General features: G+C 42.3%; 1 protein-coding gene across 2 annotated transcripts in view; it reads right to left on the minus strand.

The window, feature by feature from the left end:
- Positions 1-27,425, minus strand: part of ITGA8 (integrin subunit alpha 8) — a 181,183-nt gene that overhangs the window by 54,852 nt on the left and 98,906 nt on the right. For both annotated transcript variants that reach the window (XM_084858984.1, XM_084858985.1), the window contains exons 19-26: positions 27,030-27,097; positions 24,843-24,990; positions 16,876-16,968; positions 14,864-14,943; positions 12,610-12,690; positions 5,584-5,689; positions 3,068-3,226; positions 880-1,002 (exon numbers count right to left, since the gene is read on the minus strand). In XM_084858984.1, the coding sequence (XP_084715110.1) occupies positions 880-1,002; positions 3,068-3,226; positions 5,584-5,689; positions 12,610-12,690; positions 14,864-14,943; positions 16,876-16,968; positions 24,843-24,990; positions 27,030-27,097 (858 nt within the window). The remainder of the gene's footprint in view (positions 1-879; positions 1,003-3,067; positions 3,227-5,583; positions 5,690-12,609; positions 12,691-14,863; positions 14,944-16,875; positions 16,969-24,842; positions 24,991-27,029; positions 27,098-27,425) is intronic.

Genomic DNA, 27,425 nt, shown 5'->3' on the forward strand with positions numbered 1-27,425 from the left:
CCATTGGTTTTACCCCCTTGTTGCAAGTCAGCCTCAGAGTGTAGGATAACACAACCAGTGGTGTAGCGTAGAGTGGTGTAGCGGTTAGAGTGTTGGGCTGGGACTCAGAAGTTCCAGGTTCTAGTCCCCACTTTGCCATGAATCTAACTGGGCAACTTTGGGCCAGTCACTGGCTCTCAGCTTAACTTACCTCACAGAGTTGTTGTGAGGATAAAACAGAGAGGAAGAAGATCATGTAAGCTGCTTTGGGTGACTTGGAGGAAAAAAGATGAGATATAAATGTAATAATAAATAGTAAATAAATAAAACTAAAATGTAGTTCACTGTCATATCCTTATTGTGGGTTAGTGGTAGGGTGGGGGCTGTGCTTAGAGGCAGTAGCTAATGGCAGCCTTGCAGTGTAGTCAACTGTTTATATCGTAGGTCAGAGGTGGGTATGAGGCTAGTTTGGATTCCCAGTTAAAAATTCTTCCATACCTCTCAGGTATGGAAATAAGGAAGTGTGAGAGATATGTGAATCTGAGATACCTGCCAACTCTTGGTTACTATAGGTAATTTCATATTCAGCTTACCATGAAAAATTGATCCTAGTATGACCTCAGAATTCCAATTCTTTGTGGTCAATCGCCAGACGTGTATACAAGTGACTGAGTGATATGTGGTGTGCAATAACCTAGTCCTTAAGTGCTTTTGCATCTGGTTCTTTCTTCACATATGAACATATAGTAATAGGAAAAAGTCACAGCATAATTCCCCAAATGCCAAGGGAAGTGGAATTTGTGCTGGCAGTACCAATTTCAGGAGAAAGCAGTCATCCCCTTCTTAAAGCTTCACCCATAAGCCTTCAGCACGGGGAACCTTAATCTTCTGTTATCTCACCAGAATTCTTGCAGAGTTCTTTTGATGTTCTACCATTTTGGCTTCCCTCCGTCCGACATAGTGGGGGATAGAAGAGTTGCGCAAAAAGGCAGCAAGTTCTGGAGTGTCCTCTGGGACAGCAAACTGCAAAGAGGAAGAAAAATGAGCTGTAAACATACTCCAGAATTGCTCTAACAGACAGGTTGCTTTCAGACATCTTGAGCTTGACTTTGACCTTTTCTTGTTTCATTTAGCAGCTCTACCCTGAAAATTGATACCTTGCACTCTTCAAATGGCAGGAGGATTAACTCCTGCCCAAAAGGATATTGTAATTTTTTAAAGACTAGATTTGTTTTTACCATCTGAATCATCTTTGTTATCATATTTTGTACTAATTAAGCTTTTGAGGCTAGATTCTGTTTACCATCATACAGGTGGAAATTTAGCATCTGACATCTAGAAATCCTGTGGTTAGTAGTTAATAGTTTTATTGGCACCAGTAAATACTTTTAGTGTGATCACTTGTTTTGGCTTCCTGGAAAACTAATTATTCCAGCTGAGGTTTTCTGCATTAGGAAAAACAATTCTGAATGAATAGCTCCAAATATAACGTTTGTAGAAGACCCATATCTGTTTTTGTTGATATTTGGGTTTTTGTTCCTAACTACAAAATAATGAATTGAGATTCATTTTTGCTTTTCTGTAACTGCAGCAGAATGTCAAGAAGCAGAGAGGAATTATTTTCTGATCTGAGCCTCAAAAGAGAATAAATCTGCATTTTTTCTCACCAAGGTTGAACAAATTAGATCAAAACATTAATCAGATTGTACTTCAATGCTGATAATAACTATTTATTTTATTTTACTTATATCCTGCCTTTTCACCAAAAATGGTGCTCAAGGCAGCTAAAAGTGATGCAGGATCCAGAAACAAGTAACTGAAAAGATGTCTCAGGGCAACAATGAAAATGACAGACAATTGAGAACCCATCACACATGACATAGGAAGAAAGGGGCATACCTCACTCCAGTAAAAAAGAGACAGTTTGGACATAATGCTAAATGAGGCTAGCCTCCCACAGGGCTCATCCCCCCTCGCCCCCCGCTCCTCTGGCACAACCACAAAGCTTCTGTTTCACTTCAGATTAACCACAGAAGGGCTGGCCCAAGACATTTTTCTGCCTGAGGCAAAGGACAAGATTGGGCCCCCTCCTTAGTTCTACTATTGCCAAGGATGGATCGAATGGCCCTTGATGTACTTTCCAACATTGTTCAAATTCTACGATGATTATCTGCGGGGGGGAGAAACTAAAATGGTCCTCCAGAAGCATTGCTAGGGTGAGATTTTAGTATTCTGGTATGCTCTACATATGGGTGTGAAGAAAAACATTCCACAGGGAACCATTTGCACTCACATCATAGCACTAGTTCACTAGTTGACATGAGAAAGAGTGGCTACACACACACACATGCGTGTGCGCGCACACACACACACACATGTATAGCATAACATGAGACCCCAGTGCTCAACATTTCGGCTCATGGTTGAGGGGGAAGGGTTATGCAAGTTGGCCCTGTGCACAGCACGTCTAGGCTACATGTTATGCATGAGTTGAGGGTGGAGGAAGAGCATGCATAATTACTCCACCATGTGGAGAGAATTCTCAGCTTGGGAAATGTATTGAATTAAGTGGTACTCCAGAATGGCCAGCAGAACTGGCTGATCTAAGAGAAGAAGGAAGAGGTGAAATGATCTGTAAGAAGACTCCTGGGAAACTAATGGTTGGCTTTCTCTTGCATACATGGATCTCAGATGAGGACGTTGCTACTCATAACTTGAAGCTTTGCCCTGATGCAAGCAGGCCAGTAGTTGCATCAAATGTCACTTGAGATGCAACTATGTGGAGGCTGTTCTATATGGCAGGATATTTATGTGAAGCAGCTTCCCTTGCACCTGCGGCATTTTCACCATACAATCTGCAAAGTAGAGAGTTTGTGCAAGCATTGACAAATCATTGGGATTTTATGGTAAGCCACTTCCTATGGACAGCTTGCTTTATGAGCAGCCCCCCATGCTCTGGGCCTTAGAGGAAGAGAATCTGTAACGACTTCTAGAACTAACTTATTAGTGGTATAAATTTTAGAGGAGTTCAAACAAGCAAAGTTTTACCATAGTGGTGAATCAAAAAACTCTGTTTTAAGTTTCTTACCTTTATTTCCAAACTGTTGATTGCAGAGCTGGTTTGACACTGCAACGGTCCATGTGTCTGAATGTGAAGGATGTAAAGGAGGAATTCCTTTCTGCTCAGCACTGGCCATTCCACAGACAAGATTGTATCATTGATGGCACTTGGCCCAATGTTGTGCAACTATTGTGACAATAAGCAAAATAAATTAAACTAGAAAGCTGCAACCAAAGATTTGGCTTGCTAGTTCACATCACTATGCAAAATTCCATCCCATCCCTACTCCATTGTTTCTTGGACCTCATTGCCAGGTCACATGGGGAAATGACAGAAGCCACAACTGGCCGAATCCCCCACCCACCCACAGTCTAGACTGTAGCCCTAACAATACTATGTCCCCATGGCTTGCATGGTGACTTCCTCCTGGCCCAGAGGTCACAGCCCACCATTTCTCCAAACCTTTTGTGTAGTTTTGCCCCTTCCTGCTTTCTTCTTGGTTCTTCCTCCTTTCAATTCAGTCTCTGCCACTCATTGTTTCCTCAGGTTTCTGCTTTTCAGGTCACTGCCTACTTCATTCCTCTTCCTTTAGCTAGCTACTTTGTGTCTTGACCAACTTCCCTAGGACTCCTCTCTCCCTGCCCCCATAGCATACAACCCTTTTGATAAGTGCTTTGAAGTTTCCTTAGAGCTTTCTCTTTGATTATGTTCCTCTTCCCTCAAGTCATGTCCTGCTTCTGCCACTCTTTTCCTCAATCCTCATTTTCCACTTACAATTCCTTCAGGTTCCTTTTTCTCAGTCTAGTGTCCAATTTGCAGCCTTCCTTCAGCTACCACGAGTCTGGGTTCCCTGCCCCTTAGCTTTCCTGCATCATGGAACCTCTTTCCAGGTCTCAGCCAAACGGGCTTTATCCCCATCCAAACTGACGACTTCCACTTCTTTCACTGAAGGTAGTCTGCACACTGCTTTGTTTCCTGAGCAACTGAACATGCAAGCCATCACAGCAGCTCAGCCTATCAGTGCCATAGGCTTCATCACTGTAAGTGCAATACAATATTAGTTGTATTGCCCCTTCCTGCTTGTATTGTATTGCTCTTGTGAGAACAAGACTAATTTCTTATTAAGCTTATATCAATTTATTTGGTTTTAGACACTGATAAGAAACAGGCCAACAACCCTATCTAACTTACTACCCCTTTTTTGGCTTGAACTTATGGGGAACGGAATCATAAGGGAACAAAGTGAGTGGCTCAGGGTAGTCAGCTGGTCTGTGGCAGAGGTGTTTCTCCTTAGTTCAGTCACTAATCCTATTTGGCAATTTAATAGCCCATTCCATATTGGTTTTAAGCTGACTGAAACCCTGATCTAAACATTCATATTCGCATATCTGCCATATGAGGCTGATGTCCCAGATGCTGCCAGAGTGCTGAGGATCAGGTGCAAGGGATCCTTTAGTACCACAACACCATTTCCATGGATGTTGCCACACAAATCAGACTTGACCCTTAAACTTATGCAGCAGTCAACCATGTTACTGTTATGGCCCATAAGAAAGAAATACATGCATGTGACGTCAGTTCAACTGAAGTCCTCAAACTCAGAGCAAAGTGTCATAAATCTGGGGCCTCCTCCTTTCCCCCTTGATATGTGTATATTTCATGTCTTGCCCATTAATGCTATTAACCTCCGATCAGTTTTTTCAAAGCAGTCTCCTGGACTTGTGGGTATTTCCTAAGTGCCTAAAGGACCACAGCCTAATTCATAAGATTATATGAATATTCTTCATATACAGTAAGTGCTGATATGCTAAGCTAGTGATAATCAGCATATTACACTTGACTCCACATTATGATGGGAATAATAAGTCCTATGCTGAGATGTCTTAGTATGAAATACCATTGCAGTGTTTGTCTTGCAAGATTTAAGCTCCTAATTTTGTTTAAATGTTGTCATCCACATTTCCCTCTGAGATTGCCCATCCTATCCTGCCAACTGGCTTGTAAACAGGAACCATATGCAAAACATCCTGTTGCGCTTTCAAACATGGCCCATCCATCAAATTCCAAAGAGATTATAGGTTCATTACATTTCACCACACCACCCCCACCTGCAAAGTGCTTGTTTTAGTGAATCTTTAGGATGAAATGATGATGATATATGCTTGCAATTATAAAAGGTCGTATTCACTTCAGGAAGTAGGTTTTAATTAGTTTTTAATTTGCACTTCATTTTACATTTGGTTTGACTCATCTAGTTTGCTTAAAGAGCAGAGCCAATTTGGGTACATGCCTAATTTCTGGGATTATAGTAGTGAATTAAATTTTAGGAGAAACAGTTTCTCATAATGCTCTGCAATCCTCATAATATTGAAGAAATCAGCCCATGGAGGGTGTGTGCGTGTGTGTAGGAATGGAAAATCTTTGCCTAGTGAAGTAAGGATAAAACAATGCACTATGCTGTATATATACACATCATGCCTCTGTGAAACATTATTCCATAAATCACTTGAATTTCAAACGTTTATTTACATATATATTTCTACCTCGTATATGTGTTCTACCAAAGGTCCAATGTCATCTTCTTTGGTAGGTTCATCTTTTGGCTCCCACTTATGAATTGGCAGAACAATTTGTGGAGGATGAGAAACTCTAAAACGTTTCACAAATGCAGTAGTATGAGAACAATGGTCAATTATACTATGCTTAACAAATGAGAAGCATTCAGTCAGATTAAACTAAAACAGAAATAGATATCAACTGAGAATTGACTGCAAGTGTCAGAGAACTCATCCATGAACATATCTAGATAGGTGCTCATATAGTTTTTAAAACAAGTCAGCTAGGATGGTATAGTAGTTAGATAGAGAGCTGGTTTGCATGTAGTGCTAAACCATAGCTTAGTGCTATGTGGAATTGCAGGGCTGGCCTTCCCATTAGGTGGGGTGAATCCCCTGCCCCAGGCACCAGAATTGGAAGGGTGGAGAATTGTGTGCTGCCTCACCAGTCCTGTTCTCCCGCTGTGGCAAATGCCTCAGCAGGAAAGCAGCCAATAGGGCTCCATGGACAATCTACCCGCCCAATCTCTCACTCTGTGGGAATCCCATCCACCTGATTTCCAACACATCTCCTGCAATCTCCTTCCTCATCTATGGGGTTCCCCACTGTAGCCAAGCTTCAGCCCTGGCTACTTGATAAATAGCTTCAGCCCTGGCTACTCTGTTCCAGGGAGCAGAGAAGAAATTAGTGATGAATGCATAGTTACTAGATAATTGCCTAGTACTTCCTTGCACTCTCCATCCTCTAAAATGACACCACAGCTCGAGTGGCCATAGGTAAGGCAGAACCTTAACAGAGAAATACTAGGAATAATGGTTGCATCCTCATGATAGGCCTTGCATAGGCCTTGCAGGCTCTATGGAGGAGGCAACTGTTCATGAACCCAGTCAGAGGATTCTTCCAAAGAGACCATCGCTCCAACCTCACCCAAATGCCTGTTTGTTCAGCTTGAAGGGGCACCCCTCAGCTTATACAAAGCATTGTTTTATAGTCTAATAGCCAAGACCAATGCAAACAACCAGACTATACAATATATCCACTTAAATTCACCTATAAAAAGCAGTATGGCTCAAAAGCAAACATTTCATCTTAAAAGGGAATCTTTTGCAACAAATAAAGGAAAGAAACAAGGGTGTTTTAAGAGGAGGAGTTGCAGTAACCAAATAAATATCATTCCTCAACCAGGTTTTTTTCTAGTAAGGCAGCAAAGTAATATGCCTATCTGCAAATATGCAAAATGCCCATATGTATATGGCAGGGTCAGAACCTCACAGGATGGCTGCAACATATGCTTGTTAATATAAATATATGCATTGGAATGTGTAAAATATGATCCCGGTAAGTTAGGGTGAATAGAATGTGAGGGGGTGAGGGAAAGGTGGGAGGGGCTTGTGAGTGAGAGTATTCTGAGGTTTAAAGATAGGGTGCTTAATTGTGTTTAATAAATTGTATTTGTTTCATTATAAATGCAAAATCCCATGTGTTGGTTTGCTTTATTAATGCTACCAAATAGAAAAGTCTATTTTCCTGTTTACTTGTCTTGAATTGGGTAGAAGAAATTGGGTGTTTCTTTGACCCAGAGTAAAAGGGCTGAAGCTTTGTGTGTCAGTGAGGACAAATGACCAAAGCGAGGGCAGATATCCTGTGGGGTTTTTCAGTTTCAACAGGTGGAAACTGGAAAAGGTATAACTCTGGAGCAGGAACGTCACAGTAGCCATATACGCATGCGCGCGCACACACACAAGTGGTGGGAAAAAGTCTGTGAAAACCTTAGGATTGTCACATATTTCCAGCCTAAAGTGTTATTAATCTAACCCCATAATCCTATATAAAGACCAACAGATAACCTGAGTAAACAAATGATACACAAACATGATGCCTTTTCAACATTTATTCATCCACAACTGATATCAACAGTCAATATCCATGTGTGAAAAAGAATGTGAACCTTTACATTCTGTACCCGGCGGCACCCCCTTGAGCAACAGTGACTTCAAGTAAGCATTTCCTGTAACTCCCAGGGCATAGTCTGAAGGTACTTGAGGCAGCCACCTTGCTAAAGCTAAGCAGGTTTGGGTCTGGTCAGTGCTTGGAGGGGAGACCACATGTGGCCACCTTGAGTTCCATGGGGAAGAAAGGTGGGATATAAATGTAGTAGTAGTACTACTACTACTGTTGGTCAGTCTCTCACATTGGTTTTGAGGAATTTTGGCCCATTCCTCCTTACAGAACTGCAGCCACAACATTTCAATGGGGCTTGTGTCCAGACTTCTGCAGCTATTCTTTTGTATACCTGCTTGCATGCTTTGGATTATCTTGTTGCATGACACACTTTCAGTTCAGCTGCAGCTTATGGATGGATGGCCTGACATTCTCCTCTAGAATCTTCCTATGTTGTTGTTGTTCAGTCGTTCAGTCGTGTCCGACTCTTCGTGACCCCATGGACCATAGCACGCCAGGCCTTCCTGTCCTGCGCTCTCTCCCGGAGTGTGCTCAAGTTCATATTCATTGCATCCGTGATGCTATCTAGCCATCTCATCCTCTGCCGTCCCCTTCTCCTTTTGCCTTCAGTCTTTCCCAGCATCAGGGTCTTTTCCAGGGAGTTTTCTCTTCGCATTAGGTGGCCAAAATATTGGAGCTTCAGCTTCATTATCTGTCCTTCCAATGAGCAGTCAGGGTTGATTTCCTTGAGGATGGACTGATTTGACCTCCTTGAAGTCCAGGGGACTCGTAAGAGTCTTCTCCAGCACCACAGTTCGAAAGCATCCATTCTTCGGCGCTCAGCCTTCCTTATAGTCCAGCTCTCACAGCCATACATTACTACTGGGAAAACCATAGCTTTGATTAGACGGACCTTTGTCGGCAAGGTGATGTCTCTGCTTCTTACTATGCTGTCTAGGTTTGCCATAGCTTTCCTCCCAAGGAGCAAGCGTCTTTTAATTTCATGGCTACAGTCACCATCTGCGGTGATCTTGGAGCCCAAGAAAGTAAAATCTGTCACTGCTTCCATTTCTTCCCCTTCTATATGCCAGGAAGTGATAGGGCCAGATGACATGATCTTAGTTTTTTTAATGTTGAGTTTCAAACCAGCTTTTGCACTCTCCTCTTTCACCCTCAACAAGAGGCTCTTGAGATCCTCTTCGCTTTCTGCCATTAGGGTGGTATCGTCTGCATATCGGAGGTTGTTGATAATTCTCCCGGCAATCTTAATTCCGACCTCTGATTCATCCAATCCGGCATTTCTCATGATGTACTCTGCATATAAGTTAAATAAGCAGGGTGACAATATGCAGCCTTGTCGTACTCCTTTCCCAATTTTGAACCAATCGGTTGTTCCATGTCTGGTTCTTACTGTTGCTTCTTGACCCTCGTACAGGTTTCTCAGGAGACAGGTAAGGTGGTCTGGTACTCCCATCACTTTAAGAATTTGCCATAGTTTGTTGTGATCCACACAATCAAAGGCTTTAGCGTAGTCAATGAAGCAGAAATAGACGTTTTTCTGGAATTCTCTTGCTTTCTCCATGATGCAGCGAATGTTGGCGATTTGATCTCTAGTTCCTCTGCTTCTTCGAAACCCAGCTTGTACTTCCGGTAGTTCTCGGTTCGCGTACTGCTGAAGCCTAGCTTGTAGGATTTTGAGCATCACCTTGCTGGCATGTGAAATGAGCGCAATTGTGCGGTAGTTTGAACACTCTTTGGCGTTGCCCTTCTTTGGAATTGGAATGTAAACTGACCTTTTCCAGTCTTGTGGCCACTGTTGAGTGTTCCAGATTTGTTGGCATATTGAATGCAGCACTTTAACAGCATCATCTTGTAGGATTTTAAATAGCTCAGCTGGGAGACTGTCATCTCCGCTAGCTTTGTTGTTACTAATGCTTCCTAAGGCCCACTTGACTTCACTCTCGAGGATGTCCGGCTCAAGTTCAGTGACCGCACTATCATGGCTATCAGGGACATTCAGATCTTTCCTGTATAGTTCTTCTGTGTATTCTTGCCACCTCTTCTTAATCTCATCTGCTTCTGTTAGGTCCCTGCCTTCTTTGTCCTTTATCATGCCCGTCTTTGCACAAAACGTACCCTTGAGATCTCCAATTTTCTTGAAGAGATCTCTAGTCTTTCCCATTCTGTTGTTTTCCTCGATTTCTTTGCATTGTTCATTTAAGAAGGCCTTCTTGTCTCTCCTTGCTATTCTCTGGAACTCTGCATTCAGTTGGGTATATCTTCCCCTTTCTCCCTTGCTTTTCGCTTCCCTTCTTTCGTGAGCTACTTGTAAAGCCTCATCAGACAGCCACTTGGCTTTCTTGCATTTCTTTTTCTTTGGGACGGATTTTGTTGCTGCCTCCTGAACAATGTTACGGACCTCCGTCCATAGTTCCTCAGGCACTCTGTCTATCAGGTCTAATCCCTGAAATCTATTCCTCACCTCCACTGTATATTCATCAGGGATATGATTTAGGTCATACCTGAACGGTTTAGTGGTTTTCCCGACGTTCTTCAATTTAAGCTGAAATTTTGCAAGAAGCAGCTCATGATCTGAGCCACAGTCAGCTCCATGTCTTGTTTTTACTGACTGTATGGAGCTTCTCCATCTTTGGCTGCAAAGGATATAATCAATCTGATTTCGATATTGACCATCTGGTGACGTCCATGTGTAGAGTCGCCTCTTGTGCTGTTGGAAAAGAGTGTTTGCTATGATCAGCATGTTCTCTTGGCAAAACTCTATTAGCTTTTGTCCTGCTTCATTTTGTACACCAAGGCCATGCCTGCCTGTTATCCCGGTGATTTCTTGACTTCCTACTTTAGCATTCCAATCCCCTATGATGAAGAGGACATATTTTTTTGGTGTTAGTTCTAGAAGGTGTTGTAGGTCTTCATAGAACCGATCAACCTCAGCTTCTTCGGCCTCAGTGGTTGGGGCATAGACTTGAATTACTGTGATGTTGAATGGTTTGCCTTGGATTCGTACTGAGATCATTCTATCATTTTTAAGATTGTACCCCAGTACTGCTTTTCCCACCCTTTTGTTGACTATGAGTGCTACTCCATTTCTTCTAAGGGATTCTTGCCCACAATAGTAGATATGATGGTCACCTGAATTAAATTCGCCCATGCCTGTCCATTTTAGTTCGCTGATTCCCAAGATGTCGATGTTCAATCTTGCCATCTCATGTTTGACCACCTCCAGCTTACCTTGATTCATTGATCTGACATTCCAGGTTCCTAAACAATATTGTTCTTTACAGCATCGGATTTTCTTTTCACCGCCAGACACATCCACAGCTGAGTGTCCTTTCGGGTTTGGCCCAGCCGCTTCACTCTTTCTGGCGCTACTTGGAAATACCCTCTGCTCTTCCCCAGTAGCATATTGGACACCTTCCGACCTGAGGGGCTCATCTTCCGGCGTCATATCTTTTAGCCTTGTGATACGTTCCATGGGGTTTTCTTGGCAAGAATACTGGAGTGGGTTGCCATTTCCTTCTCCAGTGGACCACATTTTGTCAGAACTCTCTGCCATGACCTGTCCGTCTTGGGTGGCCCGGCACGGCATAGCTTATGGCTTCACTGAGTTACGCAAGCCCCTTCGCCACAACAAGGCAGTGATCCATGAAGGGGAGAATCTTCCTATACACTGCAGATTTCACGGTTGTGTAAATGATGGCAAGCCATCCAGGTCCTGAGGCAGCAAAGCAGGCCCAAATCATCACATTCTCACCACCATGCTTGATGGTTGGGATGAGGTTCTTCTGTTTGAAGTCAGTGTTTGTTTTTCACCGAACATAACATTTCTCATTGAGGCCAAAAAGTTCTACCTTTGACTCATCTGTCCACAGAAGATTGTTCCAGAAGTCTTGGGGATCAACTCTGTAATCTTTAGCGAACTTCAGTTGGGCAGCAATGTTCTTTTTCGAGAGCAGTGGTTTCCTCCTGGCTATACTCCAATAAACACCATTCTTGTTCAGTCTTTTTTTGATCGTTGAGTCATGAACAATCAGTCTCACATTATCTAAGGTGAGAGTGGCCTGTAGATCCTTGAACGTTACTCTGGGGTTCTTTTTTTTACTTCCTGCATAAGCCTTAGTTTGTTCTTGGAGAGATTTTGGTAGGACGACTGTTCCTAGGTAGAGTGACTGTGGTCTTGAACCTTCTCCATTTGTAGACTATCTGTCTGACAGTGGACTGGTAGAGCCTCAAATCCTTACACATTGTTTTATAACCCTTTCTAGGCTGATGAGCAGCAATAACTGCTTTTCTGAGGTCCTCAAAGATGTCTTTTGATCGTGGTATAAAGTATTTCTTCACAACCGTATGGTGAAGACCAAACTCACAAAGTTTCTGATCCTTTTATAGGGTGGGGCCTCCCAAATTCACCCATGAAGATCCACCTAATTATTTAAACACCTGATTCTAATTATTCCCTTGAATTGAGCTGATGCAACTAGGGGTTCCGTTACTTGAGCACATACCCTGACTCTTAAGTACTCATTGTTTGCCTAATTTATTATTTATTTATTTCACAAGACATGGAATTGGTTAATATAAACTCTACTGGACATTTAGAAAAGGACTGGTTTTGAATCATGACAGCTATCATGATCCAACTATGAAATTTCTGTAATTATCATTAGGGTTCACAAACTTTTTCTCACCCCTGTATTTATAAAAGAGAGCTTCGGCTATTGGGCGGTATAGAAATAAATAAATAAATAAATAAATAAACCCTAAGTAAGCGATCACGGGCAATTTTGCAGTGGGATATTTAGCATTATTACTGTGTTTTTGAAATGAATGTTTTTAAATGTATTCTTAAATGTACATTTATGTGCTGTTGTCCCTTTGCTTCTTTCTTTAATCTAGCCCCTGAAGAAAGCCCATACTCAGGGTCAAAACATGTAAGGCTACTTCTTGGAATGAAACCACAGCACTGAGGCCTAAATATTCACTACCCCAGTAAACTCAATTCAACATACATTTATGATTAGTTTTATGTCCAGGCTGAAAATAAATGTACTTACCCTCTGACCTGTACTTGAGCAACTGCACTTATGTCAATTTGAAGGTCAACCAAATTACTGTTGGGATTAACCTTGTTGGAACTAAAATAAATTTGTGTAAAGGTTAATTATGTTTCAGATACATAAAACGGAAAGCATTTTAACGTATGTCTGCAATGCTCAAGGCTACAGCATTTATCAAATTAACTTTCAGAGATGGCACGGAGCAGTGGCAGTTGCGCCCCGCTTTCTGGGGTCATTGAGATAATGGAGAAGGTCTCCCTGACTGGCTCTCATACCATGCCCACCATGTTCTCATAACATCTTAATCATAAACTACCCAAATAACTATAGGTTCTAAAATTATCCTTCCAAATATGATTGGTTAATTTCTGTTGCTTAGGGAGGAAAAAATGATGAAAAGGCAGTGGCCATCCCTCCCCAGCAAAAAGGTAGAAACAGTAGGGGCAGTATCCAACTGTGTCATTCTGTTAGCACAAATGATCTTGCACTAGTGGAAACTATGTTCTGGCCTGTGTGCAAGAGAAGAATCTAACTAAAGTTACGTTTGCGCAACCGTGGTTGCACAAGTGGTTTTGCATAACTCTTGTGCAATGCATTGTGCAAGAAGTTGCGCAACTGCTTTGCACCCGCTGTGCAACCAGTTGCGCATTTGGCTTGTGTAACTGGTTATGTAACTGCTTGCACCTGTTGTGCAACCGGTTGCACAACGCGTTGCACAACTGCTCACACAACTGGTTGCGCAAGCATAATGGGCAACCGCTTGTGGAATGGAAAGATTCAGCGGAGCTCTGCTAGCACTATTAGGGTTTGCAGAATGTCACCACTGGATACTGCCCTAGGCCAGTAGAACTTCGAATTTGCACCATCCTTTGAAGATGCCACAAGAGACAACAAATACCTGCAGAATGTCCCTGCACCATCTATCTAGCAAGGAACACATCTAAAAGAATCACCAGCTACATGGGCATACATCTTGACAAACTATCTCAGTGGAGTAGCTTCTTCTTGCATTATTTTGTCTAGTGATAAATTACAACTCCACTCCCTAGTAACACTGGCTAATTTCACAAGTTTAAATATGTTAATGAGATATAGACACACTTTCAGTTGAATATGAAAGACATTTGCCATAAGCCTTCCCCAACCTGGTTCACGCTAGTTGTTTTGGACTATAACTCCCAGTATTCTTGACCATTGCCTATGCTGGCTGGGGTTGATAGGTCTTGGAGTACAACACATTTGGAGGGCACCAGGTTGGGAAAGGCTGCTGTAAACGAAGAAATATGCTTTGGTTATAATGAAAGTAGTTATACAGTCTTATTATGTATCAATATGGAGGAAGCTGGTGGCTCCAGTGTCAGTGGGGTGGTGAATCCACTCTGGGTCTCAGTCAGAACCAGTCAGACCTCTAAAGGAGCTACCTTGGATAGCTCCTTCAGAGCTATGACTGAAACCCAGAGTGGATTTTTCACCCCTCTGACATTGGAGGCACCAGCCTCCACTGTATCAATATATCAGCATGAAAATGTGACTATGATAATCATCTCATTACACGTTCCAGTAATGCAACCAAACCCATGGTATCTGAAGACAATCAGTTGACAGCTGACACAGATCTAAAATGATGACAGCTATTCTTTCGAAAGTTTCATTTTTAACTCCACTGTGCATGTCTGTTCTTATCCAGAAATCTGTCTACACAGCAGCTGCACTAAATTCAAGGACTTTTATATTGAACTAGTTAAATAAGTTGTCTTCTTCTTTGGTTTGCAAATTCCTAAACATGTGACTGGGAAGAATATGATGAAGAATCTCTCAAGAAAAGCAAATGCCTTTTGAAGGCTTTCCAACCCTTTCAAGGTAGGGAAGACCAATTTTCTCTTTCATCTCTCTGTCAACAATGATAATGGCTATGGCGAATTGTTTATTTGACCACCTTGTGTTTATGAAAGAGAATACAAGCTTCTAAACTCAGCAGTTACAGTCAGAGTTCATATATACCCTTGCTTATATTCCAAACAATGTATCAAGGAAAGATGAATTATCACAATAAATGTACATAGGCATATTTCTTTTGCATAACGTGCTCTGTTTCCTAGATTCAGGAGTTTAATGACTTTGGAATACTCTGGCAAGAAATTGGTAAGTAGGGCAGGAAGCAAGCATAAGAATTGGATCAAAATAAATCAACTAATCAGACATGTGTATAGAGAGACAGGTTACCATGCTTTTAGTAAATACAAAGCCTTACCTTCTGACTTGCAATTTGAATTGGATGCTGAATTCAGCATTTTCAAAATGCTGAACAGTAAATCTGATGCCTGAAGAAAACTAGGAATCAGAATTCAGTTATTAGAAGTGCGAGTATTCGACTGAACTGTGCATATAGGTTAAATTGACCTGAACTGGCCCTTCAGTGGTGCCATGTTAGTTGCTGTTTGCTATACGGATGCATAGTGTTACAAATAATTCTTCAGGCTATGATTGCCCATCCTTTGCTCTACTCATCTATGAATCTTAAAGAGCCAAGAGTTCTTTTGCTCTCGGCCCCGTAAAATAATAAGACTGCCAGACTACCTATTTAAGGTTACAAGGAAGAGTGACAAAACCACACAACTCTGTCACATAGCAAAGGAAACTTGCTTGGTTGCTTGGAGGCAATTTTTAGTCGCCCCGGGTGAACAGGTGAATGGTTTGTTGCAAGCCCATTAGATTAAAAATAACAGTGGTAGGAGAAGATAGTGGCATGAAGTTCAAGATACGGAGCCTGGCTCTGGGCAAGGGATGATGGGACATTAGAACTTCTGAGAATGAGCAACCCTGAATTCACCTGTGAATGCTCAGCTCTTTAAAAGTATCACGCTTTGTGCTTGAAGTGTTCAAGAATGACTGAATGAAGCTACCTTAGACTGAATCAGCTTCTGAGTCAATCTACCCCAGTACTGTCTGCTCTGAGTCTCCAAAATCACAACCGGAGGTCTTTATCATCCCGTTTACCTATGATCCTTTTTAATACAAGATGCTAAGCATTGACCATGAAGCCTTCTGTACACAACCAAAGGGAAAATGCAGTATTACTTAAGTTTATGAAGCTAATAACTAGTGGATGAATGCAGAATAAAGAATCCATGTATACTCAGCTCATCGTAACCACCACTACCACCACAACCACCACCAAAGTGTTGCTCCATTGCGCTATATATCTGTTGCAGTTTTAATGGCATATCCATAGCATCTATCTCTGGCAACAGGGTGTATGGTTATCCAGTTCCCTGAGGTCCACTGGAACAGACATATACCGCAGTAGCTGGATTTTATTATGTTTTATTATGCATTTATATACATCAACCTGATAGTGATGGCTGTAGGGTGACTCACAAGATGAATGAACGAATGAATAAAATAAATAGCATTACTTGGGATTCTAATAAGTCTGGTGTAAGGAAAACCATGCTAACAACCAAGAATAGTGTATTTTAGAGTTTCTATCCTTCATAAGAAAAATGCAAGACAAATAATATAATCAGATCTTGGAAATTCTCATGTTATTTGTATCTTAATGGAGACACTCCTTGTCAACTCCAATGTAGTTGCATTCAGAAGTAGTTCATAAGGGTTGAATGATCTTAATAGTGCAATCCTAGCCATATCTACTTGGAAGGAAGTCGCATTGAGTTCAGTAGGGCTTACTCCCAGGTAAATTCTAAGATTGGAACCTGACAATGTAATCCTATAAATGCCTACTCAGAAGCCAGACCTATTGAGTTCAATGGGACTTACTGCCACGTAAATGTGTATTGGATTGCAGCCTAAATTGCAACAAAATGAATGGGGCAAGCGTACATTTAAGCCCTCAAGCCCAACTAATTTTAGCAGAATTTGAGCTGATTACTTTAGTTGGATTGTGGCCCAGGTCATAAATAAGCTCACCAATTAAGGACATAATCCTATGCATGTTTAGACAGAGAAAAGGCCAGCAACTCCCAGCCAGCCTTGCTGGCTGGGGAATGCTGGGAGTTATAGGCCTTTTCTCTGTCTAAACATGCATAGGATTGTGCCCTAAGGGTATTATTTTGGTCTCTCTCTCTCTTTTTTAATACAGTGTAATGCTGTATTCTATTATATCAGCAATTTCCTGCCCAAATAATTTTTTTTTAGTTGCCACTTATTGACACCAATTCCCCTAATTGAGATAGTTTTCCATTAACTCCCTAAACAATTCAATTTGATAAAAATCAGCAAACGTTTCTGGTTTTGTCTTACATTTGTTCCAGCTGCCATGGGGTTCCCAAGGTCACAAATCACCATTCTAGTTTCATTTTCCATCTTGTAATCACAGCTCAACACGCGTAGCGCCTGTAACCAAAGAACACCAACATGGAGGTCAAAGATCAATCCAGAATGTATCCTGTTGGCAAAATGAACAGCTCTTAGATGGCAAGATTGCTGTTGATTTTGAACACCTGCACAGAGGTCTGAGCATTCATTCATGACTAAGGGAGGCTTGACACTTGAAAGGGAACAAATAAGAGGATCTGTCTAGTTTTTGAAAGAGCTGTAAGGATAGAGATAAAGACTATTTACATATTTTATTCCTTGTATTATCTGCTTCTTCTCTGCAGACACGAAGAGAAAACACGGAAAAATGTGCGAAATAGTGTTCCCAACCATAAGTATGAGTGGCCCAACCAGGCCACCCACAATATCTATGGCAGCCATGCCCAATTTGGCACCTTCCAGATGCATTGGACTTCAGCTCACATCATATCCAGCAAGCATGGGGATGATGGGAGCTGTAGTGCAAGGCGCCAGATTGAGGAAGGCTGATCTTTGAAATGACATCAAAATTGCCTTGACCATAGGGTTGAACTTTAGCACAAAATAAATCTCTGCAAACTCATGCACTTTGCAGAAGTAGATGGGAATAACTTATTTATCTTTTCAAATAGCAGTAGTTTACTTCAATATTAACTTCAGCAGTGACTGTTTTTTTTTACTGCCGACTGAACTGGAACGTCCCCCGTGTGGAGGCTGCCGAAGTACTCAGGCATGTTGATGCTCCATGCTGTGGGATGTCCCATATCATATACATGCAACACGTGCAAATCAATGCAGCCACCATCTGGGATATGCAATACTGGAGTATAGACGCAATAAATAATAATGATCTATTTACATCACACTTCATTCAAAGGTATTAGGACAGTGTACAAAACAAGACCCAAAATGATCATACAATTCTAACGCATGAAAACCAAAACAGAACACAGTCAAGAAACAATTTAAAAGTCAGTAAAATATAAAAAGGGCAAACTAACCAACTAAAATGCCCAGGCAAACAAAAATGTTTTCACCTGGTGCTAAAAAATTAGTAAACACAGTGCCAGTCGCTGTTCTATGGGGAGAGAGCTTCACAAAGGGGGCACCTGAACAGAGAAGGCTCTCTCCTTTGTTAGCACATAATGCGTGGAAGGTATTTCAAGGAGAATCTCCCCAGCAGATCTTACTACATGCGCCAATGCATGAAGTAAGATCCTCTTAAACATTATGAATGCCCTGCAATACAGTCACTGGTCTCTGTGTTGGGAATGTAACATTTAAAACTCCCTCAGGAAGGAAAGATGGAGAATGCTGCCTTTCCATGAAGACAGACATTGGATTTTAAGAGCAGTCACAGCTGTCACTGATGCAGTTTTTCAGGCAGCATACATGCCAGCAAGGGCGTGAATTCAGAATTGGGGGAGTTCAAAATATGAACTCTCCCAGTTCAAGAAGGCTTGCCTACTATTCTATGATTCTATGTCAAACTGAGCCTAGACTATTGGGTCCTGCTTGAAATGTATTTCACCCTTACTCATCCAGCTAGCCAGCCCTTAGTGCTAATTCCCTCACTATCTTCCTAAGCAAAATCCCTTATTTTTGAGAAGAGAGAGGTTGTAAGTGGCAGTCAGGGGGCTCGTTAGATGTAAATCACTTCCTGCCAGGCTCTCTTTAGCTGGAAATCACTTCATGGCATTTGTCGTTTCTTCTGTCTCCTGAACAGAATTGGGAGGCAGAGAAAATGACAAATCCCACATTCCTTAGAGGAAGTGATGAGCCCTGCCCCTCTTCAGAGGTAAAGGGGGTTGCTCAGGGAGGCTGGAGGGATTGGCAGGAGGCCATTTCACCATTTTTTTTATTCTACAGAAAAGCTTGAAAAAACCTATTGGATTTTGAGGTAAGCCTGGAAGACGAATGTTAGGTGAGACTGATCGAACACCCCCCAACCCCCAGGTAAAGCTGCAGGCCATTATTTTTAAAGGGGCACAGGTACATTTATTCATATAAATAAATGGCCAATTCACAATCTGTCAGAGAGCTTTACCCTGCTGAATTTTAGGCTCTCTGAAAACATGAAGAACTATGGAACTCCCTGCTGAGGGAGGGTAGGTTCGCTCCCTCTCTGCTGTCCTTCCACTTGCAGGCAAAGACCTTTTTATTCAAGCAGGCCTTTGGCATGTAAGCAGGTGTGTTGGGCTGGATGCTGTTTTTATTCTGTTATTGTTGTTTTGTGTGTTTTAATGCATTTGCTTTATTACTGTTTTAATCAAGCTTTACTTATGCTCATAGACCACCATGAGTGCATTTTTCTTGGTAGAAAGGTAGGGTACAAATCAAATAAATAAATAATAAACAGTTAGCCCCCCCCCGCCCCCTCCCAGGGCTTGCCTTAGGAGAGAAAAAATACATCAGTGGAGGCACCATCAAACCACCTTTTACAATATTGCATCTGTCTTCACCTTCTTAAAGGACTCTACTTATTTTTCCCCAAGAGAAGAGAAATAATTACAGTCTGCTCCAGAACTGTACACTTCTTTGTTTTCCTTAAGCACCCCAGGCAAACCATAGTTGACTATTGATGGATGTTCTGGAAGTAATGTAACTACTGCTTGTTATGTGTGAACCTACAATAATGAGGGGCACGGGAAGCGGTAAATGTGCAGTAAATTACTAGTGTGGATGCATCCAACCAAGGGCTGAGAAGTTACAGTTATGCCAGCCCGTTGTCCTGACTTCCAAGCCTGAGTGCTATCCACTACATATCCCAGGCCAATGTTGGTCCTTAGACAGCGCTCTTATCTCTTTTTCAGTAACAACAGTGCGGACTTTCTGTGTGTTATCTCTGCCCTCCTCTCTCTAGCTGGGTCATCTGCGGAAATACAACAAAACAGAGGGAGACAGAACAGGAAGTAGCAAGAGAGCAGAAGTTAAAGAACATGGACTTAAGCAAAAAAAAAATCTGTATTTGCCTTTTTTCTTTGAGAAAAAATCATTAGAGAAAAACTGTATGAGGAATGTATACAAAAGAACTTCTAAAAATCATGATGAGGCTGGAATGACTGCTGTGTATCTCCCAGTGACGGTATTTTTGCATACAGTCATTCTAAAATGTGAGTGAGCTTATCCTTCAAATAAGAGCAAGCGAATTAGTCTTAGGGACATCGGAAGCTGCTTTATACCGAGTCAGACCGTTGGTCCACCTAGCCCAGTATTGCCAACACTGACTGGCAGCAGCTCTCCACCGTTTCAGGCAGATGTTTTTCCAGCCCTGCCTGAAGATGCTGGGGATTGGAGCTGGGACTTTCTGCATGCCAATCAGGGGCTCTGCCACTGAGCCACAGCCCCTCCCCAGTCTTAAGAACAGGCTAGTTGCTCCTAGAGTCCAGAATGTAATTGGGTCATTTCAATCCAGGCTCAGATTCCTAACAACATGTAGGTATGTTTAAATCAGCCGATTCTCAGGGATGCTTCACACCACAGGAAAAAGAGGGGTGTGAAGCTGCCTTAGACTAGGGCATATTACACCAGTTCCATCTAGCCCAGTATTGCCTATTCTGACTGGTAGCAGCTCTCCAGGGTCTTGGCCAGAGGCCTTGGCCATCACCTGCTACCTGGTTCTTTTACCTGGACGTGCCTGAGACCTTCTGCATGCAAAGCATGTGCTCTACCACTGAGCTACAGTCTACAGCCTCTTCCTTCAGTGAATAACATTACAACACCTGCAGTGAAGACACGTCAATAGACATGCTGCAAACATTTGTTGATGCTGTACTGTGTAAAGCAGCCTTCAGTCTCCTTCTTTAAGCAGACAGGGTAGCAGTGACCTAATGCAGTGGCTTTCAAGCGTTCTACAGTCCATGTCATTTGACTTTCTGCCAAAGGACCCCTAGCAGGACATCCTGGGGCATTTTCTAACTTGGCCATAGGCTTCGTTCCTCTTGGGTTCTTGCCAGTCCTATTGGGCATCACTGTTGCCCAGCATGCTCTGAGCGTGTGACAGAGAAGACTTTCTTGAGGGTGAAGACTGCGGGGTATGCCTGATCTCTTTAAAGGACACTTGTGGGGCATTACCGATCTTGAGGAACCCCTAATAAGCTGCCAAAGAACCTCAGAATTCCTAATACAGCAGTCTGAAAACCACTGACTTCAAAGTTCTGTTCCCACTAAGAAGCCCCTACTTTAGACCCATTTCATTCAAGGGATGGCAAGGCCATAGAAATGTGTGTTTGTCTTGGGGAATGCAGACCTGGGTCTTTACAAAGGGGAAGCACTGACCTGTGTTCTGTCCACTAATTGCATATACAAATCCATTAACCCCTGTGTATATTTAGCCACACTTGCCTTTTATTAGAGCGAAGGACTGATTCCTTTTTTCTTTTATAGCAACACACGGCTCCTTTTACAGTTCTGAACAGTAGCAAAACCTGAACAATTAGCAGCAGAACAACCTGGATTGTGTTTCAAGTGGAATTGACAGGAATGTGGGTGAAAACGGACAACCTAATGGAATGCTTGGATTCATGAAGCTGTAGGCTTTAAAACTGGCAGAGTGGCTTGCATGACAATGATTAATCACTGGCCACATTGTATTTCCCCAAAGGTTTTGATATTAATGAACCAAGAGTTGGCTGTTGACATTCTAACAACCAGCTCTTGTACAGAAAGTTACATGTAAGTAAGCGCCACCAGAATCAAGGACACTCGCTTCTGGAGTAAGTGTATTTAGGTTCTAGGAACCAGTATTTCTTCCATCCTGCGCCACTGGGTTAGGGCTCTAATTAAGCTGACTCTTTTGTAGCTAGCAGCTAAACGTCCATTACCAAATGCGTGAAGAACACTTTCCAGTATATAGAACTATAGTAAGCAGAGGCCCTGCTTTGTCTAACCCAACTGTCTGACATATGGCAGGTGATGACATACTGAAGCTGTGGATCCCCATTCTTAGGGAAGCTTGCTTCTGTATTGTTTTTTTAGATGCGAGGCCAAGGTGGCTTTTTTTCAGTGGACTTTTAGGTTGCCCTGATTAACTTTCTTTTTCGTTCCTGCTGCCATGATCATTGTAGCTAATTAGCATTGATAGGGTTAAAAAATCTGGTGTTTTATTTATTTATTTAAGAATATTTATGTACCGCTTCCAATTTTTAAGAATCCCAAAGCAGTTTACAACAAATTATAAAACAATACATCATTATATAAGCACAACATTTAGACAAGTAAATGGTTGGGAACCAGAAATAGTTACTGCAGCCCTGGCAAGTTTTCTGTTCTTAAATTCTTGCAGCCAAACGGTAATGTGAAAACGCCAGTGGTGAAGTGGGGCCAGGATTCGCAGAAATGCAGCACTGGCATTTTTTTGCTTATGATGCAGGCGTCATCTGCCACCCTCCTCCTTTTAGGTGAGCTGCAATCCTCACAGTAGCTGAGGAGAGGGGATGAAATTTCCCAGCAATAATATATTGCTCCCTGTTGTAAGGCAAAGTATTTTGGGGTGGCTTGGCCTTGAATGGGAAAATAAGTCCCATTTGCTTTACAAAAGACCTGCTCCTGGTGGAGATGCAAACTGCTAGAACTGATCTTAAGAAAGATGCACACAAGCTGGAGAGGGTTCAGAGGAGGGCAGCAAAGATGATCAGGGGATTGGAAACAAAGCCCTATGAAGAGAGACGGAAAGAACTGGGCATACTTAGCCTTGAGAAGAGAAGACTGAAGGGCTCTTCAAGTATTTGAAAGGTTGTCACACAGAAGGCCAGGATCTTTTCTAGATCATCCCAGAGTGCAGGACACAGAATAATAGGCTCAAGTTACGGGAAGCCAGATTCCGGCTGAACATCAGGAAAAACTTCCTGACTGTTAGAGCAATACGACAATGGAACCAATTACCTAGGGAGATGGTGGTCTCTCCCACACTGGAGGCATTCAAGACGAGGCTGGACAGCCATCTGTCGGGGATGCTCTGACTTGGATTCCTGCAGTGAGCAGGGGGTTGGACTCGATGGCCTTGTAGGCCCCTTCCAACTCTACTATTCTATGATTCTATGATCTGTTGATGTCAGTCAACAGAGCTGTCTGCATTTGTGGGCTCCTGTTGGGAACTGTTCCATCTATGGGGACGGCCATGAAGAGCTCCTGCACTTCAAAATTGACCACTACACCACCAGGAAACACGCAATGGTCTTGCTGCATCTGAAAGATCCCAGGAAGCAGCAAGCTCTTGCCTCCAAATCCAGCTACTCTCTCTTGCCTCAAAGCCAGCTCTGAAAACATGAATCAAAACTCATCAAAGGCTCCTACAGCAATTGGAAAGGAAGCTTATTAGCTCTGGAAACACCCACAGGAAGATAGATTGTGTCCATAGTTCTAACATACCTACTTCGACAACCTACGCTCTCATAATAATAACTACAGCTTCATGCTGTAATCTCGAGAATTTCATGAGAGGACAGAACACCAAAATACATCTGGTAGCAAGGTGTCAGCATATTTTTAAAGATATGTCTACAAACACAAGTTGAAGCTTTGATTAAAAAGTATAGCCTCCAAGAATAGCAACAGTTCCTTTCTTGTCAGTTGTTAAGGGGCGGGGGGCTTCCCTACCTTTGTCTTCTTCAGTGAGTTTTATATCAGTAAAACAGACTCACAAAAGAGGAGCAGGAAATTATTTTCAACACAACAAAAATATTTGCTTCTAGAAAGGAAATTAACTTGGCACACCTTGGTTCCCGTGTGTGTGTGTGTGTGTGTAGGGGGAGGTGAGGCGGGGGGTGTCATGCTTTTAACCATCCCAAATAAAGTTCATGCTGTATCAACTTGCAGGCTTTGTAGTCAGATGAGTTGATATATTCTTCTTGCCCAGTAGTGAACACATGAGCAGTCTGTGTATTTAGTGGATAGAATTTCACCTTGGCTCCTAGAAAAGCATCCTCTCTTCATGCCTCTGAAACCTTTCAAGTAAAATGAACTAGGTTCCAGCTCAGTTTCAGCTGCACATGGCCTGGTGAGCAGCATGACTTTGTAATGCCCCCACCTTCAGAAATACTTCTGAGAAAGGTATGTATTTGAGTGAAAAGTGTGTTAATTCAAGATTCAGGCCAGTTAACTACCTAAGGGGGTTACTTCTAAAGGGGGTTAGTACCACAAACAGGAAAAAGGGAGGAAACTCCAGATGGTGAAAAAAGATTTATTTGTAGGCCCAGTGCATTTTGGAAAATCCTTCCTCAGGGGCACTATATATAATGCATATAAAGAATGGCATAATCAGAAAAATAAAACATAATCAAATAAAATACGATTTTGTACTAAGCATTATTGAAGCAAAATTGTTCCAAATATTTTAGTGAAAAATAGTTAAACATCTAAACTTGTAAATCAAGAAATTATAATACCAAAAAAAGTTGTTGAAAACTTAACAACGTAAAACATATGTGTAAGCCAAACATCGTTTAAATGGGCAAAATATCTAAAAAATAAAACAACCTTTGAAATTTAAGAATTACAGGCCAACAACTTGTATTTTATTTGACTATGTTTTGTTTTCTGATTATCTCATTTTTATACGTGTTTTATATAGTTCCCTTGTTGAAGGATTTTCAAAAACATGCAGGGCCTAAACTTTAGCAGCTGGAGTTTCCTCCTCCTTTCCCCCCACTTATCACTACCCCACCTAGGGTGCAATCCTATGCAATGTGTAAACATGGCTGGCTGGGGCATGCTGGGAGTTGTGTGACTTTTTTCCATCTAAACACGCATAGGATTGCACCCTAGGTTCCAGGAAATCTGTTTACAATTCATATGCAAAATGTTGTGTTGCCATTGCACCTCCACCCCCAAGACAAAGTTTCAGTGCAGATTTCTGTTATGCAGCCTTTGTCAGAAAAAAAGATGGCAACCCAGTGATGACTGCTTAACATTACCTTGTTGTTACGCTCAACACCCGTGTAATCTGCCTCAGGAGGTATCTTTATATGCAGCTCAGCTTCATAGGCTCCTTCGCCTTCATTTCTTGAATTGATTACAAGCATGACATAGTTTTCTTCTCCAATTACAATCTGATCTCTATCTCTGTTAAAAATAAAAATTTGACAACAGATTTTTCAAATCACATCACCACGTTTATTTCTGAGCAAACTGTGATCCAGAATCCCCCTGTCATCCTGCAGATGCCAGGCCTCACTCTGCATCTGTGTCGTTAAACCACATGTTACATAAACCAACATGTGCAGACACTGGGATGACTCCTTCATCTGCAAAACATGAAATCTGCTTTTGCAAAGAATTTGACATATCAAGATAATGACTCAAAACATGTTCTATATCGAGGCACATGGATCTGTAATGAATTATTCACAAGTCCAATAAAATCTCTTGAAAAATGTGAATTCATGCAGACATCAAATCATGTTAAAATGGTTTTGTGTCCAATGACAAAACCATGTTTAACATGGTGTGGGGTACAGTTGGGATCACCTGTTATTTATGATCCTCTCAGGTTTGGATGAAAGAAGGAGAAAGGAAAAGGTGTGTGTGTGTGTGTGTGTGTGAGTGAAAGGGAACAGAATCTCACTAATTCAGATTCCCTGTTACCAGGGTCTAAGGCAGAGGTGTTGATCTGAGTGGAGGCTGGTGGCTCTGATTTCAGTAGGGCTGTAAACCCATTCTGGGTTTCAGTCAGAAGCAGCCAGAATGCTAAAGGAGCTATCCAAGCTGCTGAACCCTATCCCCAAAATAGTTTCAGCATCTTTGATAGCTCCTTTAGAGTTCTGGCTGGTTCTGACTAAAACCCAGAGTAGATTCATAGCCCCACCAAAATCAGAGCCACCAGCCTCCACTGGTTGAACCTCAGGCCTGTGGGCCAAATGCAGCACGCCTGAGGGCCCAAACTGGCTCTCCAGGGTTCCCCAGGGGGCCGTGCCCCTTTTCCTTGGTGGCCCCACGCCCTTCCCCCAACAGTTTGGTGGCTTTTCAGCTTTTGCATGGGCCCGTTCTAAAAGGCTGAAATGCCCTTAGCGACTTGCAGTAAGAGTTCAAGCTAAAATATGCTGGTGTTTTGGGCCCTGTCTCTTTTGCCTTTGGCTCCACCCCCTTCACCTTCCACCCTACCCGCCACAAGAATGTGGCCCCCGAGAACTTCTCCAAAAGTGAATCTGACCCTCAGGCTGAAAGAGGTTCAACACCCCTGGTCTAGGGGGTCTGACACAAGAGAGCTGATCCTATCTGTGTTTACAACTGTCTTCCAAGGCCAGTGTGGTGTTGTAGATAGAGTGTTAGACTAGGAGCTGGGAGACCCAGGTTCAAATCCTCACTCAGCCATGAGATTCACTGGGTGATCTTGGGCAAGTTTTTATCTCAGCCTGACCTACTTCATAGGGCTATTGCAGGGATAAAAGGGGGAAGGAGGGAAACCTATGTATGCCACTTTGGTCCCCTTGGAGGAAGGGTGAGATGAAAATGAAATAAATAGCTAAATACAAGCAATGAGGTACCCACCACCTCACCACCTCTGTGATGAGGTGGAAAATCAAGGGGAAAGACATATTTAATTAAACTATCACTCAGCTCTCAGTCCTTGAGGAAGGGGCACAGGAATAAACACCAACTGGTCCTCAAGAATCCCTGCAGAATTTCCCCAAAGTCTACTGGTGTCTTCCCATCAGGGTAAAAGAGTAACTTTGGAAATGGGATACATGTTATAAGGCCAGAACTGCTCCAAGTAATGCCCATCCACAACTCAAAAATGCGTCTCCCAGATATTGTCCTTTTAATGCAGAGGCTACAACCAATTACATGTGTTTTTGCTCAAGCGTAGGAAGAGTATCCAAAATAGTTTTGTTGTTGTTGAAATAACCCAAGTTTGAACAAGTGGAGATATACAGAGAGGATTTTGTTTTTGAATGGCGACAAACCTTTGAAGCTGCACACTTGAGGACCGTAAAAAAGTGAGCCAGAGACTTAAAAGCTAGTCTCAGCATGTGGTAGTTAAGATCTCCTTCCTATCGCAGGGGCAGCACTGATGTGGGGGGGGGAATCCCCCCCCAGCAGCTTTTTAATGAACACCTTTATTCCATTAAGTGCAATACACAAGTTTATTTGTTCAAACTTACGGCACAGCGGAAAGCTTCAAGTCAGGAATGCACACGTTGTCTTCTCCACAATCCACAAGAATGTAAGCCTGCATTGTCCAAAACATGTATCACTCATGATGTTAGGGCTCTGTCTGAAAGGAATTTCAGCCATTTCCTTGCCTTTCTTTTTTGTTTGCTTGTTTGATAGCCATTAAAAATATCTCCCCGAAAAGACCTGATCCTTCCAAACCCGCGATCCCAATGCGAAGTGCCAGTCCTGGCTGCTTATATACAAAGCCAGGTTACGATCTCCATATTAAAGGGGGTGTACATATTTCCTTCATTCCTGCGAGGAATATGATTTAGACGCTGTTACAGTTAGCTAGTTCTAGGAGAACGAGAACATTTAGAAAATGCAGTCTGGAAGAGTTTCAC

The sequence above is a fragment of the Heloderma suspectum genome, chromosome 5, assembly GCF_057233095.1.
Source record: "Heloderma suspectum isolate Gila_16-S chromosome 5, 16-S_ref, whole genome shotgun sequence".
Lineage (NCBI taxonomy): Eukaryota > Metazoa > Chordata > Lepidosauria > Squamata > Helodermatidae > Heloderma > Heloderma suspectum.